At 37.5% G+C, this 19806-nt stretch overlaps 2 protein-coding genes and 1 non-coding gene across 12 annotated transcripts in view; 1 reads left to right on the top strand and 2 right to left on the bottom strand.

Moving 5' to 3' along the window:
• SUMO1 (small ubiquitin like modifier 1) overlaps nt 1–15471 on the top strand; it is a 27141-nt gene extending 11670 nt beyond the window's left edge. For 2 of the 4 annotated variants that reach the window (XM_015093491.3, XM_042244064.1), the window contains exons 2-5: nt 2088–2162; nt 6760–6837; nt 9032–9103; nt 14643–15471. In XM_015093491.3, coding sequence (XP_014948977.1) covers nt 2088–2162; nt 6760–6837; nt 9032–9103; nt 14643–14711 — 294 coding nt within the window. In that variant the 3' untranslated portion in view covers nt 14712–15471. The remainder of the gene's footprint in view (nt 1–2087; nt 2163–6759; nt 6838–9031; nt 9104–14642) is intronic. The other 2 variants (XM_060410264.1, XM_042244065.1) reach the window with 2 other exon arrangements.
• LOC114113383 (small nucleolar RNA SNORD103/SNORD85) lies at nt 12515–12599 on the bottom strand. Its single transcript, XR_003588420.1, has one exon. It is a non-coding gene; the product is annotated as a small nucleolar RNA SNORD103/SNORD85 (small nucleolar RNA).
• The window catches only part of KIAA2012 (KIAA2012 ortholog), a 133166-nt gene continuing 128816 nt past the window's right edge, over nt 15457–19806 (bottom strand). For 6 of the 7 annotated variants that reach the window (XM_012142767.5, XM_004004834.6, XM_027965098.3 and 3 more), the window contains 2 exons: nt 19587–19806; nt 15457–17727 (listed from right to left, as the gene is read on the bottom strand). In XM_012142767.5, coding sequence (XP_011998157.3) covers nt 17589–17727; nt 19587–19806 — 359 coding nt within the window. In that variant the 3' untranslated portion in view covers nt 15457–17588. The other variant, XM_027965099.3, reaches the window with a different exon arrangement.

The raw sequence follows: 19806 nt of genomic DNA, 5'->3' as shown, positions 1-19806 counted from the left end.
AGCCTGGTAGGCTGCAGTCCTTGGGGTCGCTAAGAGTTGGACATGACTGAGTGACTTCACTTTCACTTTTCACTTTCATGCATTGGAGAAGGAAATGGCAACCCGCTCCAGTGTTCTTGCCTGGAGAATCCCAGGGACGGGGGAGCCTGGTGGGCTGCCGTCTATGGGGTTGCAGAGTTGGACACGACTGAAGCGACGCAGCAGCAGCAGCAGCAGCAGCAGCAGCAGCAGCAGCAGCAGCAGCAGCAGCAGCAGCAGCAGCAGCAGCAGCAGCAGCAGGGCTTCTTTGCTCTTTATTGCCTTTCACTGCATGGAATAAATTGTCCTTGTCCTCTCTCAGTACTTAAAGGAAGAAGGAATTGTTTACTTTGAATATAAATTCAGAGAAATGTGGTTGTGGGACTGTTTGAAGACAGTCTTCTAGTTTTCAGGTGAAATACTGTCTCATTTAAGAAGGTTAATTTTGCCAGCTGCCATAAAATATAGTAGTCAGCAAATGTTGAAAGTAGTGCAGAATGATAAACAGGCAAGAATTCATACTAATGAAGTCAGTTCTGTTATCTAAGCATTTCCCTGGACTCTAGCCTGTATCTTAAATTTGAAAGCTACTTCTAGTTTAATATATTTCGTTAAATTTTGAATGTTAAAGAGTTTGTTAGTTTTTAGTTACTAGCATGAAATAAACAGGTAAAGCCCCTGTTACTTCTGAATTACAGAAGTATTATATATTAAATTGTTAAGAATACACAATATTCTGATCGTATGTTATTAAGTATACAAGATTCTTATTCTATATTCTTAAGTAAGCTGGTTGTATTCTTACCAAAGGGCTTCCCTGGGGCTTAGTGGTAAAGAATCCACCTGCCAATGCAGGAGACTCGGGTTTGATCCCTGGACGAGGAAGATCTGGAGAAGGAAATGGCAACCCACCCCAGTATTCTTGTCTGGAAAATCCCACAGGAAGAGGAACCCAGAGGGCCACAGTCCATGGGTTTGCAAAGAGTCAGACATGACTTAGTGGCTGAACAGCAACGGTTCTTACCGAGAGTAGATTAACAGCTTGAAATTACTGTGAATAATAAAGAAGTATATATTTAAATAAGTGAATAATATGGTTGCCAAACTAAGGTAAAATGCATGGGAGAGCTACTTTTATCATACCATTGAGTGAAATTTACCAAGCTACCCTTTTACTAAAAATGGCTTACCTTTCTTAATACTTCATGGCAAAGTTGTTTCAACTAGTTTATTCTAACTTCATTTTCTTATGGTATAATTTGTGAGAGGGTTATACTCTTTCCTTCTGTCTTCCAATTTTGTTTGCTCTTTGCTGTTAGTACTTACCCTGCTTGGGCTTTTTTCTTGTTCCAGTTTAATTCTCCTAATTTTTTTTTTCACCCAAGCCTAATCTTTTGAAATTGCATATATTGCTTCAGATAGTCTAAAATAATAACTGATATAAAATGATTTGTTTTGACTCAAGTACATTAAGCCAATACTTTGCTGTTTGATTCTCCTTCCTAAAAAGACCTTTGCTTGTGTTAATGTGATTAATTTATGTTTCTTAGTTCAGTTTTGTAATTGGAGTATTTAACTTCTCCCACTGGGTTGTAAGAAAATAATCTTGGATTCAAAATGTTTGGTCAAGGATTCCTGGAGGATGAGCTTCCTCTGACTGATAGCAGTTGACTGTAAGATAATGGCTTCCAGGTTGTTCCTTTGCCCAGAAGCATTAGTATTGCCTGGTAATTAGTCAGAAGTGCATATTACAGCCCTACCTGAGACCTCCTGAATAAAAAGCTGGGTGTGAGACCCAGCCACCTTTTTAACAAGTCCTTCCAATGATTCTGAAGCACCGTGAAATTTTAGAACCTTTACTGTAGGATTGTAATAAAAGAGACTTCTTTCTTGATTTTCAGTGAACTGTTTGAGAGAGTAATTGACTTAGAACCTTTTTTGCTTGATTGACTGGCAGAGAAAATAAATGCTTGCTGTATTTTTAGTTGCAAATTTTGTACCCTAAGTCAAAGTAATGGATGAGTAATTAAAATAGCAATGGAAACTTTTATATTTATATGTACTTTCAGGAAGCAAAACCTTCAACCGAGGACTTGGGGGATAAGAAGGAAGGAGAATATATTAAACTCAAAGTCATTGGACAGGTGAGTTTCATTATTTTTCTCCTTTGACTCTGGAATGTGTGAATGATTTCTGAAACAGAAAAAATGATTCAACTAAGGCAAGTTATTGAAAAGTGGAGTTTCGTTTACTGTATGTGCATCTGGTAGAGGTAGGAGAGGGTGATACTGTCTTTTTAAATTGCTCCACTAGGCAACTTATCACTTTAATTTCTTCTAGTAGAACTTTTTCTTGTTTAGCATGCTTCAGTGGCAAATACAGTGACTACTATTAAGTGATAACGCTAGAGGCCTTACACAAAAGGGCCTCTCAGGCCTTTTCCTGATCCCTTTCTCTCTGTTGGCACCTTGTTTCTCCAGACTCTGATCTTTATCTTATTGACCCTTTTTGAGATGCTGCTGCTGTTGCTGCTAAGCCGCTTCAGTCGCGTCCGACTCTGTGTGATCCCATAGACGGTAGCCCACCAGGCTCCCCCATCCCTGGGATTTGGGTTGCTATTTCCTTCTCCGTGTGAGATGCTAATAGATAATAAAGGTTAGCTGGAGATTAGTGGAGGAATGAATCGTCATTGTTGTTTTTTTTAAGGGACAGAAGAACTAGTACACTCTCACCATGGAAGTGTGAGAGTACCATTTTCCCACATTCTCTGAAACATGGGATATTATTATACCAATCTTTCAGTTTTGGGCCAGTGTGATAATATTGCTTTGAATATTCATTATAATTTTTGTGTGGATATGTTTTCAGTTCTCTATAGAGAATGTAGGAGTGCAATTTATGGGTTTAATATAGTAGTAACTTTGTTTAACGTTTTGAGGAGCCTTCAAACAGCTTTTAGCAGTGGCTGCACCATTTTATACATTATTCTCACTGACAATAAATGAAGGTTTGTTATTTTACATTTTACCCAGGATTTGTTGTTGTTGTTGTTTTTTAAATATATATAGTCATCCTAGTGCGGAGAAGGCAATGGCACCCCACTCCAGTACTCTTGCCTGGAAAATCCCATGGACAGAGGAGCCTGGTGAGCTAGTCCATGGGGTCTGGAAGAGTTGGACACGACTGAGGGACTACACTTTCACTTTTCAGTTTCATGCATTGGAGCAGGAAATGGCAACCCACTCCAGTGTTCTTGCCTGGAGAATCCCAGGGACGGGGGAGCCTGGTGGGCTTCCGTCTATGGGGTCGCACAGAGTCGGACACGGCTGAAGCGACTTAGCAGCAGCAGCAGCAGTCATCCTAGTGAGTGTGAAGTGGTATCTCATTGTGTTTTTGATTTGTATTTTCCTGATGGTTAATGAAGGATATCTTTTCCTGTTCTTATTGGCCATTTGCACATCTTTGGAGAAATGTGTCTATTCAGATCTTTTGTCCATTTTTAGATTGGATTATTTGTCTTTATTTTTGAGTTGTAATAACTTTTCACATGTATTTTGGTTATTAGATCCTTACCAGTTAGATGGTTTGCAGATGTTTTCTCCCGTCTTTGGGTTGTCTTTTCACTTTCTGGGTTGTGTCCTTTGCACAAACAGTTTTTGATTTCAGTGAATTGAATTTATCTTTTTAAAAACTTTTTGGCTGTGCTGGGTGTTTGTTTGTTCTTTGCACAGGCTGTCTCTAGTTGCAGTGAGTGGGGACCTCTCTGTGTGCTGCGTGGGCTTCTCATTGCAGTGGCTTCTCTTGTTGTGGAGCATGGGCTCTGGGCACTGGGGCTCAGTAGTTCCCGGACTCTAGAGCACAGGCTCAGTAGTTGTGGCACACGGGCTTGGTTGCTCCTTGGCATGTGGAATCTCCCCAGACCAGAGATCAAACCTGTGTCTCCTGCATTGGCAGACAGGTTGTTAACCACTGGATCGCCAAGGAAATCCCTATTTTTTTCTCTTTTTGCTGTGATTTTAGTGTCATATATAAGAAACTATTACCTCAATCAGGGTCACAAAAATTCACAGCTATAGATTCTTTTAAAGTTTTTATGGTTTTAACTCTTACATTAAGTTTTTGATCATTTTGAGTGCTCTTTGCATGCTTTTAGTACGGGTTTGAAGGAGAGTCTAACTTCTTTTGCATATGGCTATCTGTTTTTCCTAGAACACTAATTGAAAGTTCTGTTCTTTTCCCATTGAATTGCATGGCATCTTTGTCAAAATCAGTTGACCGTAAATATATATGACTTTATTTCTGGACTCTCAATTTTATTCCGTTGATTTATAGGCATACTTCAGAAATATTGAGAATTTGGTTCCAGACCATTGCAATAAAGTGAATCACATGGATCTTTTGTTTCCCAGTGCATATGAAAGTTATATTTACACTATAATGTGGTTTAAGTGTATAATAGTGTTATGTCTGGAAAAAAAAACAATGTACACACATTAATTTAAAAATACTTTATTGCCAAAAATTACTAACCATCATCTGAGCCTTCCGTGAGCTTTTTCTGTTGGGGTAGGATTTGAATTACTGAGAGAATTACTAAAGTACCGATTAGCAAACTGTGACACACAGACCTGAAATGAGCAAACACCACTGGAAAAATGGTGTGGGTAGACTTGCTGAATGCAAGTTTGTTACATACTTTCAATTTGTAAAAAACACAGTACCTGCAAAATTCAATAACGAGAGCACAGGGGCTTCCTTGGTGGTCCAATGGCTAAGACTCTGTGCTCCCAGTGCAGCGGGCACAGATTCGGTTCTTGGTCAGGGAACTGTGAATCCATGTGCTGCAACTGAAGATTCTGTGCACCACAACAGATCTGGCATAGCCAAGTAAGAAAATGCAGAGTGTAGTAAAGCCCCTGTGCTGTGTACGTTTGTCCTATGCCATGGATTACCTTTTTGACAACTACTAATTTGTAGGAATTCTTCATGTTTACTTATTTTTTCTTGTCTGCTATATATGTTGTGAATATTTTCTTCAGAGTCTCTTAACTTACTTATAGGTGGTTTATGTTTTTATTAACTTGGCTTTATCAGTCTCCTTTTTTTTTTTTTTTTTTAATGTTTTCTGAGTTAAAATCTTGCTTTAAAGTAAGGATTTACTAATGTCAAGATTAGGGAAAATGTCTTTCCCAAAGAAGAGGAGAAGATAACTAAATTTTTTAAAAATATTTTAATTAATTATTAAACATTAATTAAGCTCTTTAATTCATCTGGAAATGATTTTAGCTGATGGAGTAAGGTATTGCTCTAGAAATTTTGTCTGTTCCTGAAATTATCCACAGGATAAGAATTTATTTATTACTATTTTTAAAGAAAATTTGGCTATACCACACAGCATGCAGGATCTTAGTTCCCCAACCAGGATCAGACTGAGTCCTGGCAGTGAATGCACCAAGTCCTAACCATTGGACTGACTGCCAGGGAATTCCTTTTTTTAAGAAAATAATTATAAACAAAACATGCAACTTCCGCTAATATATATCTGTGAATGTGTTATGTAATCATTAGAATTGGCTTTGAAATTTTTACAGCGTGCAAGTGCCAATATTTTTTTCTGATGGTTGCCTGATAGTTTACTTGACAGTCTAGGTAGAAGAAAATTATCTGTGGCCCCATATTTCAATTTGAATGACTTAGATTATTCATTTTACTCATGCAAGAGAAACCAGACTCTGTATGGTGACTTTTTACGGCAGGAAGAATTGTTCAGTCTGCTGTTTTATGGTATACATCTCTCATAGCTTTGACCGTCTTTAATGGCACTTCAGTTATAGGGGGCACTTTTTATTCTGAGTTGCCTTTGGGAATTTGTGATAGTTTAGGTTTTTATTTTGAAAATAGAATAGGTATGCAATTGTGAAGGAATGCATTTTTGACATACATACTTTTACTTATACTGCTGATTTTAATACCTAAAATAGATTATGTTTTGACACTTACTCCTTGGAAGGAAAGTTATGACCAACCTAAACTGTATATTAAAAAGCAGAGACATTACTCTGTCAACAAAGGTCCATCTAGTCAAGGCTATGGTTTTTCCAGTAGTCATGTATGGATGTGAGAGTTGAACTATAAAGAAAGCTGAGCACCGAAGAATTGATGCTTTTGAACCATTGTGTTGGAGAAGACTCTTGAGAGTCCCTTGAACTGCAAGGAGACCCAACCAGTCCATCCTAAAGGAGATCAGTCCTGGGTGTTCATTGGAGAGACTGATGCTGAAGCTGGAACTCCAATACTTTGGCCACCTGATGTGAAGAGCTGACTCATTTGAAAAGACCCTGATGCTGGGAAAGATTGAGGGCGGGAGGAGAAGGAGATGACAGAGGATGAGATGGTTGGATGGCATCACCAAATCAATGGACATGGGTTTCGGTAGACTCTGGCAGTTGGTGATGGACAGGGAGGCCTGGCATGCTGCGATTCATGGGGTCGCAAAGAGTCGGACATGACTGAGCAACTGAACTGAACTGAAACTTGCTTTGAAATGAGTATAAAGCAACTTTGAGGATGATTATTTTAATAAAACCTGTTAGGAATGCTAAAAAGAATATTTTGGAGGGAAAATATAGGTGACAAGTTGTATGTTTTTGTATGTAGTATATGTATAATTAAATAATTTGTTTCAGGCAAAGCAAGTAACTTACACAAAGAGAGATAATCCTTTTCCTCTTATCTCCTTAGGATAGCAGTGAGATTCACTTCAAAGTGAAAATGACGACACATCTCAAGAAACTCAAAGAATCATACTGTCAAAGACAGGTCTGTATGTTGTAGTATTAAATTCAGTGCTTTATATATCATTAATTTTTCTTTTAAGAAAGCTTGTCAAAAGAAAAGTAATCTTTTGGGAATTCTCTGGTAGTCTAGTATTTAGGACTTTGCAAGAAGAAAAAGAGATCATTTAGGTGTTGGGATAAGGAAAACAGTGGGCTTCCTGGGTGGCTCAGACATTAGAGTATCTGCCTCTAAGGCAGGAGACCTAAATTCTATCCCTGCAGAGTCAGGAAAATCCCTTGGAGAAGGGACTGGCTACCCACTCCAGTGTTAGGATAAGTGAGCCAATAAACATTTTTTTTTTTTTTTGCTGTGCTGCATGGCCTGTGGGATCCTAATTCCTGGACCAAGGATCGAACCTATGCCCTTGGCAGTAAAAGTTCAGTCCTCACCACTGAGCTGCCAGGGAATTTCCTGTTTCTGTTTTTGATGTTAATTGTTAAGCTCAGTAAAGTCTTATTAATTGGGGCTCAACTAGCTCACGTTTGCAATAATATTGATGGGAACTAAAACTGGAAATGAACATGTATTAACTGCACTGTGCTAATGGGTACTTAGATACATTGTCATTTACTCTTCACAATAACTCCAAAGAAAATATGTAATCTTTTACCTCATCTGTAGATAATGGAGTTGATTATTGAGGAGAAAGTGCAAAAGTGGAAACTAAACTGATTCAGAATTGAAATTGCTGTGCTGTGCCTAGTCACTCAGTTGTGTCTGACTCTTTGTGACCCCATGGACTTTAGCCCACCAGGCTCCTCTGTCCACGAAATTCTCCAGGCAAGAATACTGGAGTGGGTTGCCATGCCTTCCTCCAGGGGATCTTCCCAACCCAGGGATCAAACCCAGGTTTCCTGCATTGCAGGTGAATTCTTTACCAGCTGAGCCACCAGGGAAACCCTAAGGTGCCAGGGGAGATAATATAACATCAAGTTGGAATAATTTTTTATGCTTCAGAGTTTATAGTCTTTAGAAGAAGTTTCTATACTCAGTTCACAAAGGCTTGATAATTTTTTTTCTTATGTTTGCTGATATACACGCCGTGGGACACTTAATTTATCTGAAGTATGGAATTCTTACCCAACAAGAGAGATTGAATCATCTTTCCATTTTGATATTATAGACTTGCTTCTGTAGAAACTTTTATAACTCCAATATAAGATACTTACTTTTTGAAAGATCCTGTATTTAAAATCAAAGAATATTTTTTCCTTGTCAGTTATGTTTATTAGTTAGTATAACCCTGGAAATAATTTAAAAGTAGAGAATTTTCTGGTGGTTCAGTGCTTAGGACTTTGCAGTTTGACTGCTGGGGCCCAGGTTCAATCCCTGGTCAGGGAACTAAGAAAAAGTTTAAAACCACTTCCAGGGTAAGTTTGCACGGTCTTGTATATATAAGTGTAGTACATATTGGGAAGATAGTTTGAGTTTTTTATGATGTTTTTGGGATAGTACTTAAACATGGCGGAAATCTTAACACATTAGTTATTGAGCAGAACTTTCTGATACTTGTGGACTAAATAAATGATTCTTGATTTATACTTGTTAGTGAAGTTACTTCTCTTTAAATGAGCCATCTGTTCTCTTTTAGCCATTTTTGTGGAATAAGTGATTAGAAACATATATTTTAATACCTTTTGTGATACTTACAGTGCTATAAATGCCATCACAGGTTTTCTGTAGTTTATCTGGCTTGCTACTGTGCTTTGCCAAATTTCTGTGATTTAGTCTGTTTATAACCAATTTTGCTTGTACAGTTGGTAGCTGGTGCTCATCCAATATCTGATTTTATTTTTATGTTAGCTTATAGATTTGAGAGGAAACTGTATAGAATAGTGGTTAAGAATACGCAGGGTTGGGAACAGATTTGGCCTTCAATTGCTGACGAGCTTGTGTGTCCTCTCTATACCTTGGATTTTCTAGCTGTAAATGAAGATAAGGTGATAATGATTACCTTTTAGGGCTGCTGTGATGAAAAATTTATGATTCTGTATATAAAATATTTGGTATCAGGAGTACCTAGCAAATAGTTTTTACTCAGTTAAAGGTAATAATAATAGAATTAGCTGTCTAGTTTTATGTTCTACACATTCTGTTGAAGCTTTCATGTTTGCTTTTTGTGCATCAAAGTTTATCTCTTGTAAGGTTTGTATTTGTACATTTTCTGTCTTTTTAGGGAGTTCCCATGAATTCACTCAGGTTTCTCTTTGAAGGTCAGAGAATTGCTGATAATCACACTCCAAAAGAAGTGAGTATAATTTCTTCTCTGAATTCAAGACATATTTTGAATTTTGCATTGAATGATGTGGTTCGCTGGTACCATTAAACTGCCCTTTTCTTGAATATTCTCTGAGTTAAGTGATATATTATTTGTCAGAGAGAAACACAGTCTTTTGGGTTGAATTTCCCTTTTAGTGCCTTCAAATATGCCAGTAAAAAGAGGTGAAAAGTAGGGACTGAGTGCTTAAATTGTTATAAGGCACATACTATGCCTTTTTAAGGATGGACAGATGGTTCTCAAATTTGGCAGATTTCGGGTACATTTTCATGGTGATAGTGATCTTTAGCGTTCGATTTTGACTTTTGGCCCATTTTGAGAACTTAATATAGAAGCTTAATATATGTTTTTGGCTTTGTCCTTTTGGGTTATGGTTTTTAATGCTTCTATGCCTTCATTTGTTTTATTGAATATATTGTTTTAATTTCCTGTTTATATATTTCACCCTCTCTACCCTTATTCTCACTCCCACCCCCAGATATCTGAAAGTAATAAAATGTGAGAGAAAGAGCATGTGTGTATTTACAATTATACAGATTCCCCTCCTCCACATACAAAATAACATTTCTGGTATTTCTGATAGTGGGAACGATATATGGTTATTATTAGCTTTTTATTTAAAAACATTTCAAACTTATTGAATAATGAGACTAGTGCAATATTCTCCTGTATAACCTTTTTTGTAGATTGTTCATTTATTAACGTTGTGCTGTGTTTGATTTATCATTCTCTCTGTATGTACAGATTCTCACTACTGGTGGACTGTTTGATATTAATTTGCAGGTGATATGGCTCTTTACCCCTCAATATTTCAGTGTTATTGTTCTCCTCAGAGTCACAGTTAAATTATCTAGGTGATTTACCTTGATACAATACTGTAATTGAATATACAATCAAAATAATCTGATTTTGCAGTTTGTCTCAGTAAGGTCCTTTATAGCTCACCTGCCTTTTTTTTTTTAACTTAACCTGGGATCTCATCAGGATATGCATTCTAACTGGTTATCATGCCTCTTAGCTTCCTTTTCATATGAAACAGTTCCTCAGCCTTCGTTTTTCATTATACTGTTGTTGTTCAGTCGCTAAGTTGCGTCCAACTCTTTGTTTCCCCATGCACACAACAGTCTTGCAGCATGCCAGTCTTCCCAGCCTGTCACCGTCTCCCGGAGTTTGCTCAAACTCATGTCCATTGGGTTGATGATGCCATCCAACTATGGGGTCCCCTTCTTCTCCTGCCTTCAGTCTTTCCCAGAATCAGGGTCTTTTCCAGTGAACAGCTATTCGCATTAGGTGGCCAAAGTGTCAGAGCTTCAGCGTCAACATCAGTTCTTCCAATGAATATTCAGGGTTGATTTCTTTAGGACTGACTGATTCATTACACTGACATTTTAAAAAAGAATTCAGGCCAACTGTGTTTTAGATTGTCCTTCATGTAAAGTAATTAGCCTCCAATTAAAATAAATAAATTAATTAAAAATAATGTCCTTCAGTTGGGGTTTGTCTGTTGTTTCCTCATGATTAGATTCAGGTTTGAACATTTGGTAGGAGCAGCACCGAGTGAAGCTGTGAAAATCCAAGTGCATCATGTCAGGAATTATATGATGTCCATGTCTTACTCCCTGGAGAAGGAAATGGCAGCCCACTCCAGTATTCTTGCCTGGAAAATCCCATGGACGGTGGAGCCAGGTAGGCTACTGTCCATGGGGTCGCAAAGAGTCGGACACGACTGAGCGACTTCACTTCACTTCCATGTCTTACTATGGGTAATACTAATTTTGATCACTTAGTTAAGATGGTAACTGCCAGATATTTTATCCATTGTATCATTTTATCCACTGTAGCATTGTATCAATTTATCCAAGTTATTTTGTAATTAATAAGTAATTTGTGGGGAGATACTTTGTATGAGTGATGTTCTTTAGATATTAGCCAGTGGGAAACCCTTCAAGTTGGCACATCTGTTCTTTTAGACATCCCTTCATCTTTTTAAAAAGTTTTTATTTTGTGATTTTCAAATTATAGAAAAGTGGCAAGAATAGTGCAAAACATTGTACTCTCTTCTACCTAGATTTACCAGTTTTTAACATTTTGCTACCTGTACTTTATTATTCGCCTCCCCCACCCCACCCCCCCGCCATATGTGTGTGTATGTGTATCGTCTGAACCATTTGGGAGTAGGTTGCATACACCATGGCCATTTACTAAATATTTTAGTGTGTATTTCTTGAGAACAAGTATTTTCTTTTACATAACCAAAGTACTGTTGTTAAAATTCAGGACACTTAATACTGTTAGAATACTGTTCTGTCATTTGTCCCAGTTTTCCCTTTTTCTCCCTCATTGTAGGATCCAGGTCAGTATGAACACATGGTGACTCAGCTGGTAAAGAATCCGCCTGCAGTGTGGGAGACCTGGGTTCGATCTCTGGGTTGGGAAGATCCTCTGGAGAAGGGAATGGCAACCTACTCCAGTATTCTTGCCTGGAGAATCCCGTGGACAGGAAGGAGCCTGGTGGGCTATCGTCCATGGGGTCGCAAAGAGTCGGACATGACTGAGTGACTTTCATTTGCACTTTAATTATCTTTAACTTGGAACAGTTCTTCAGACTGTCTTTGTCTTCGTGACATTTACATCCCCCCCCCCCCCCCGGCTTGATTGGAGATCAATTTATTTCACCTAAAATACACTTACATGTGGAAAACACTAAGTTATTTGTACTGGGAAAGGTAGTTTAGACCCAGAACAGGAATCCCAGAGAAACCAGATCAGGAGAAGGTACTCAGGAATATATAGGGTAGAAAGAACAATGGCGGGGGGTAGAGAGCAGGGAAGAGAAGGGAGAAAAAAACTACTACAATGTAGCCACTGGATCAGAAAACAAACACAAAAATATAGTAAAATATAAAAATCAACAATGTGTCATGTTCGTGGGAGAGAGCAAAGATGTGGAAAATACCTGGGAAATCAAAATTTCCTGCTTGATTTCAGTAAGCGGGCATTATGATCAAGAGAGGGGAAAAAGTTCCATGTTCAAAAGAAACAAGAAAATTAACAAGGAAAGATTCAGTTATCACATTTTCATCCTGGAACATCCCAGGGAAAATTAAAGCTGATAACGATCTGAACATTAGGAGAAAACAAACTAGTAGCCTCACCCCTGCTTCTGATCACGTACACAGAACATCCTCTTCTTACCTCTGTACCTCCTGCGCTGGGCACTCCCAACCTGCTGTGAGTCTTCAACATTCCCTCTGCCCTCACCAGTATTTTGACAGGCCCATCTGAGTCTCACAGCTTAAGGACTTGACTCCCCAGCCTTCAACTGCCATTGTCAACACCAGCATGGTGTTTTGTTTTGAACTGGAGGTGGTGGGTGCCTCGTCTGGCTCAGAACTTGAGTCCAGAGTAAAGATTCTCATTACCGAACTCTGTTCTCAGAGAGGGCAAGTGGCTCATCACTGCCAGACATTTACATTTTTGAAGAGTACAAACCAGTTATTTTCCAGAAAGACTCTCAGTTTGGGCTGTTCTGTTAACTTATGACTAGATTTGGATCACGTGTGTTTGGCTGGATGATTATGTAAATGGTGATGTGTCTTTCTCAGGCTGTAATATCTGGAGTATCTGAAGTCCTTTATCACTGGATTTAACAGTTACGTTTTTGTTTTTTTTTTCCCCTGTGTAGTTAAACCATTTTTCCTGTTGTAATTGAGTAATATGTGGGCACATACTTTGAAACTATGTGACTATCCTTTTTCTCATCAAACTTTCCCCTGTTGGTTTAGTATCCACCTACTTTCTTGAGTACTTCCTTACTGTCTGGCACAAGATATTCCAAACTCATTTTATATTTTCCCTGTCTTAACTTGGCTAAGGCACAGGGATAGGGAGGCCTGGCATGTTGCAGTCCACGGGGTTGCAGAGTCAGACTTAGTGACTGAACAACAAAAGCTTGCCATAATCTCAGCAACACAGAAGGTTATTTAATACATTTTAGTGACACCTCCCTTACTGTCATTAAAAGATTTATCTTTTTAGAAGAATAATGGGGCAGTGGAGAGAGTAGGTATTTAGGGAGTGACCTCTTTGTACTGTTGTTTATTTACTCTTATCCGCCAATGTACTTAAAGCTGATGGCTTCATATTCACCATAGTTTAAGGACATATGCTACCTTCCCAATTCAAGGGTTCCTTGTAATATTTGGAATTCTAGTCCTTGCAGTGTTTACCAGGCTATGTGTGCAATTAAAATTAAATTTTAATAGCACCTTTAATTAATAACTATTTTAACATTCATATGTTTTATCACAGTCAAGATATCTGTGACACCAGAACCAGTTAATCACTTTAAAAAATTCTGAATTCATTTATTTTTTGATTTCTTAGCATATTTTAATTTTCATATTTTGTATTCTGCATAAAATTGTCCTGTATAAAATATAGAACTTGTCTCATTAGAGATTACTTGAACTTTCCTTTGAACTGTTATTCTTCATTTGCTTTTGTGATTCACTGTAGTTCATTGGAAACAATGCTGAGTTTTGTTTTCAGTCTGCCTGTTTCAGTGTTCTTTAACCTGGCTGCACACCAGAATCAATAGATTTGCAATTCTTTACAAGCCTCATTGAGGGGTCTATGGGTTTCTATGCAACACCAGCCTCCTTCTGTACACTTTTATTTTTTAAATAAAGAACACTTGTAGTTAAAAATGAAAGTATTAAAAAACCAAACTACCAAAGTATATAAAATGGGAAATACACTCTAGATATCTCTGCATTCCCATTTCTCAGAGGCAACCATTATTAATAATGTCTTTAAGAAAACATTCCAGAATACTTCACGCATATAAAAAAAAATTGCATATATTTTGCTTAATGTTCTGTAAAGGGCATTTTAAAGGGTCTTTTTTTTTTTCCCCCTTTTCTATAAGAATTGAGAATTGGCCTGAAAAATGAAGCCTATAGAATTGAAGTGTCAAAAGTAGATGTATAATAACTCTTCATTGAGAGTGGTCACTATCAAAGAAAATAATAGAAATGAACCCTTAGACAGTATTTTTCTAGCCAAAACCTACATATATTTCAACTGAAGTCAGGTTTTTTGAAAGAGAAGAAAGAGATTCTATCGAGTAATTACATCTGGAAGTAAAATGATTTTTAGAAAATATGGCATCAAACTATTACTTAAAAACTATTCTATACATGTTTCAGTACATTTAAAACTCCTTTAAGGTACTTTTCAGAAACACTTTAAGTTTTACATGGTGAATAAACTGGGAAGTGAAGTTGGCTCAGCAAAGTAACATGAATGATTTCATATCCACATAGTATCAGAAGAAAAGAATATACCTTTCTGTTCTTTGGATTAAAGGAAACAAGATTGTTAGTTTCAGAACAGGATAACTATGGATTATTTTTGTATCTTTTTTGCACAGTTGCCACGTAATTGCAGCCAGTTAAAAAAATAGTACTTTTTATTCTACTACTAACACTTTTCTTTCCTCTTACAGCTGGGAATGGAGGAAGAAGATGTGATTGAAGTTTATCAGGAACAAACAGGGGGTCATTCAACGGTTTAGATATTCTTTTTATTTTTTTTCTTTCCCCTTAATCCTTTTTTATTTTTAAAAATAGTTCTTTTGTAATGTGGTGTTCAAAACATAATTGAAAACTGGCACCCCATCTCTTTAAAACATCTGGTAATTTGAATTCTAGTGCCCATTATTCATTATTGTTTCTTTTCATTGTGCTGATTTTTGGTGATCAAACCTCAGCCCCCTTCATATCACTCTCTCCTTTTTAAAAATTACATGTGTGCATAGAGAGCCCGCCTTTTCCAGGACTGTGCATTTGCAGGCTTGTGATAAATAAGATCAACTAATGCAAGTGTTCTTAATGACTTTCCAATTGGCCCTGAAGTTCTAGCATGTGATTGCTTCACTCCTGGACTATGACTTTCAGTGGGAGATGGAAGTTTTTCGGAAAACAGAACTGTGGAAAATGACCTTTCCTTAACTTGAAGCTACTTTTAAAATCTGAGGGTCTGGACCAAAAGAAGAGGAATATCCAGTTGGAGTCAAAATGACAGAGAATAATGACTAACTCCAAAGATGGCTTCACTGAAGAGAAGCATTTTAAGGTGAAAGAAAAGTCTTGTCAGAAGATCCCAGAAAAGATCTAATTTTCATTAGCAGTTAAAGTCATTCATGCAGAAGTGTATACAACAGAACACTGCTCTTTTTGACTTTATTTGTACTTTTTGGCCTGGGATATGGGTTTTAAATGGACAGTGTCTGTACCAGCTTCATTAAAATAAACAAAATATTTGTAAAAACTGTACCCATGTTTATTTTATTTTTAATTGTACAGAAGGAAAAAAGAAAATGCTTAAAACATAAGGTTTTTGTGCATCATACTGGCAATTATTGTTCATACATGGTACAGATTTTTTTCCGGATTGTGCGGTGATGATCATGACTTTGAAGCACTGAAAGTTACTGAAGTGCCTTCAGAATTAAGGATTTAATTAAGGTCACAATACCTTCTTAAATACCCACTGTTGTTTTTTAAAAAAACTTGATATTCCTGTATGGTGCATTTGTATGATACAGTTACCCAATATGTTGAATAAATGGGCACACCAAAAATTCTTAATTGATATTGATAATTTCAGTTTTTCCCTTAACAAATTTCAGAATGTTCTCTGTAGTTAAGGTTGTTTATATTTTCTTTCTTTATATCATCTTTTCAACTGTAAAATTAAAATACTAAATTAGTTCCTAAATTAGAGGGCTTAACTTTTTCTTTTAACTCCTTAATGAATCACAGAATTCAGAATATATATGCACATATGTAATCCAATTTCATATTATTCCAAATAGAATGTCATCTAAGCTTCCTTAGAAGAGCAAATAAAACCTATCTCTAATGGAAACTGTTATAGTTTGAATACCTTCTCAAATTTCCTGTTGAAAAATAATTGGCTTGTCATATAAATTCTTAGTTTGACCATACCTGAAAAATTATTTGTATTGTACATATATATATATATAGTCTAGGTAAATTAGAACTTTTAGACCATTGTATTGAATAGTAAATAGAAATAAGGCCCATTTCCAGAAAGTCCTCATTGAGTTACATGTTTGTCAGGCCTGAGAAAGCTGATAGGCTCTTTGAGCTATCCAGAATGCGTGTGTATGTAGTTTGGGATCTTAGCTTTGTTTGCATCTCTGAAGACTTGGCATTTAGGTGGTGGAGCTTAGCTATGGGGGATACTTGATTTTAGTTTATTGGATTCTTCTAAAATGCTGTGCATTCTGCTATGGTTAACTGAAAAATGTGCTTATCTGGTTAGTAGTGCTGATAAAATAGGCCTTTAACAGCAACAGTTTAATAGAATATCGGATTTGGAAGGCACCTCGAATAACAGTGTAGCTACTTTACCTGGTGCTTGACTGCAACTTCTGAAATTTGTAAAACAGAGAAAATAAAATCAGGAATGGTAATTTTCCCCGCAAGGATGTTTCCCTTGAGTGTTCTTTCTTCTCTTGGTTGAATTATTTGAGATGCTTGTTTCTCATCTAAGGATTATTGAATCAGTTGAATAGTGAATGAATGTACGAGTAGGGTCAACAAGTTTGAGGAAGACTGTGACATATTCACTATGATAGCCAGTATTTTGGCCATTTTATTTCTATGTTACATAAAGCAAGGAGTTGAATATCAAATTTAAGCAAGTCCAGTAACACAGCAGGACAAACACAGAGCTTGACTTCTGGTTTGTGGAAGTGGCAGCTCCTGTAGAAAGCACCTTACAAGCATTAGTGTGAGATTTCCAGGGAATCATCTGCAAGTATTAAGTTTTTAAATGCAGACTGAAGTATAGAGTAGGGCTAAAGGAAATTTGTGGGAAAATTTTGCTTCAGATACTGCTTGCTTTATGTATCTTAAAGGTTCTTCATCCCCTTTAATGATAGATCTGTAGTAGATACTTATTAAAGAGATGTTAAAGATAAATTATCAAGACTCTTGATAGAGTCAGTGTGATTTTTAAAATGGGGAAATCATGTGAGTGGCTGGTTTTTCAAGGCACAGTTAGGAGCAGAACCTCAAGGCTGGTTAATTTTCAGGGCTCAAGAATACAGTGTTGTCCAATATAACTTTCTGTGATAAAAATGGTCTGTATCTGCTGTCCAGTATTGTAGCCAGTGGCTACATTCAGTTATTGATTACTTGGAATGTGACTAGTCTGACTGGAGAACTGAATGTTTTACATTTATATAGCTACATGTGGCTGCTTACTGGACAGTGGTGTGGATGGAAGTCCTAGAGTGAAGTTAGCTGTACAGTGGGGTGAACCAGATGAAATGGAACTAATTGAGCTCAGTATGGAACTTCATTATAGAAGGAAGGTTCTCTTTTTCCAACACTGTCTTTCAACTTTTAAGTTTTCTTCTTTAAGGTCTTGGAATTTGTAGGAAGTGGAAGTAAGAGTAGACCCATGGTCTGGAAATGTTGTGTGTCCACTGTAGGCCACTGGCTTCCTTATGGAGTTCTTGGTGGAAATGAAGATGTTTCTTCAAAGCATCTTTTTGCCTAAGAAACAATTCACACCCATGATCACAGCACTGATAAACCATCCTAGAAAACTGTCTTTATAAGATAGTTGAATAATTTTCACTAAGAATTTCAGTAATCATCATTAGATTTGGGGCTACTGACTTGCATTTTAGTGGAAGGTCATACTGTCTTCATACAGTAACTTTAGATATGAGGTTTCAAGGATCATGATCTTCCTACTAGAAATGTTGAAGGGTGTAACAGTTCTTAAATTTGTATTCATGAAGGGACTCTCTTGTCTTAGGGATGAAGAAATAGGCCAGAGAAAGTATACCTGGGCCAATGTCACACAAGTGAACATGAAATCAAGCCAGCTGGCATTAAGTTCTAACACTTCCTGGAATGAGGCTCTTTCACACCCTTCATATACCCCTTTACTTACTTATTCTTGGTGGAGATGAAGATGTTTCTTCAAAGCAACTTGGATTAGCGTTGCACAGTAGCTCAACTTCCCCCTTGTATTTCTAGCCAGTTTTCTTTGAGGAAAATTGCAACTCAGCTTTGCTTTTGGTTTCCATACTTACGAACCAGTCCTACTGTTGTGATACGTGAACACATAATTTTGAAACTGAATCAAGACTTCCCTTAATCTATTTTGTAATTCCCATAACAGCTGAGGAACATCCAGGAGAACAACTCAAGGTAAGGTGGAAACCCCTGAAATAGAGTTATTCTGGTTTCCTTCTTTTTTTTTCTTGTCCCCTGAAGAGTATTTATTAGCTTAGATTCAGCTTAAGTTGTAGAAAATAAATTTCAAGGGGGTAAATTGTTTACAGTTAAGATTGGAATCACATGGTTTTCTTTGTCGGACTTCTTTATGCTTCAGTTGTGATGGTTCTAAACAAGGATGACTTTGTTGCTTTCACTAAGGAGGGGAAATTTATGATAATAGCCACTATGGAGGACCTGGTTTTTAAGGAGTCAGTTGAAAGCACATTACTAAAGAGATTCTATTATCATAAAGATGTAATAATCATTATTGTAATGGCTGATTCTGAGCTATTTCTACTAAAAAGGCCTACCTCTCTGACCTCATCTACAAGTACTCTTTGTGCCTTGTTCACTTGGTTCCAGCCATGCTAACTTTTCTTTTATTCTTTCGCCATCCCAGCCTGATTCTTTTCTTTGAACTTTTGCACTTGGTGTTTACCTCCTGGGATATTTTTCTTCCAGATGTTTATGTGACTAACTCATTGTCATTCAGGTCCCACCCTTATATATCGCCTCTGCTAAGGTTTTGCCCTGGCCAACCTGTCTAAACCAAACCTCCCGCAATCCTATTACATCTCTTTAAAAAATTTTTGAATAACATTTATTGCCAACTTAACCTTTGTTTAGAGTCTGTCTCCCCACTCCCATCCCTAGAATGTAAATGCCATGGGAGAAGAGATGTCTGTCTGTCTGCATCCTGAGTTCCCAGTGTCCAGAACAATGTTTGGCACATAACAGGTACCCAGTAAATACATACTGAGAAAGGCAGTGGTTCAGAATCAGGGGTAGGGGTGGAGTCTTTGGTCTAGTCTTGGTACTGCTCCTAGTTCACTGATAGCCCTGATCAGGGTCCTTCTCTCTCGGACTTGCTTTTCTCATCTGTGAAGCAAAGGGCTGAGCTAGATACTCTCTAAACCCTGTCTAGCTTCAATACCAGTTCTTTAAGTTATCAAAAAATTCTATCACCTTTGCAGCAGGAGAATCTCTATTTTTCAGTTCTTCCAAACATACTATGGGAAGTGGGAAAACACGTGTCCAAAAGCAGCTCAAAGCTAGTACTAGAAGCAGGCAGTCAAGTCCTTGAACAATCCCACTTTTGCAACTGTTGTTCAAATGTCAAATACCTGGCTTGATCCTGGGCTTGTTTCATGGCTTCCTCCTGAGCCAGCCTTGCCGCTTCCTTTTCCTTCTGCCATCTGTCCTCTGCTTCCCGCCGAGTCTTCTCTTCTGCTTCCTGTTTCCGCCGCTGGTACTCCAGCCGTTCTTCTTCAGCCATTTCCATCAGGTGCTTTTGCTCTTCTGCCAACTGCATTTCCAGCTCCTTCAGCCTTTGCTTTTCTGCCT

The sequence above is a fragment of the Ovis aries genome, chromosome 2, assembly GCF_016772045.2.
Source record: "Ovis aries strain OAR_USU_Benz2616 breed Rambouillet chromosome 2, ARS-UI_Ramb_v3.0, whole genome shotgun sequence".
Taxonomy (NCBI): Eukaryota; Metazoa; Chordata; class Mammalia; order Artiodactyla; family Bovidae; genus Ovis; species Ovis aries.
The sequence above is the reverse complement of the archived record's forward strand: the minus strand, read 5'-3'. Positions and strand labels throughout refer to the sequence as shown.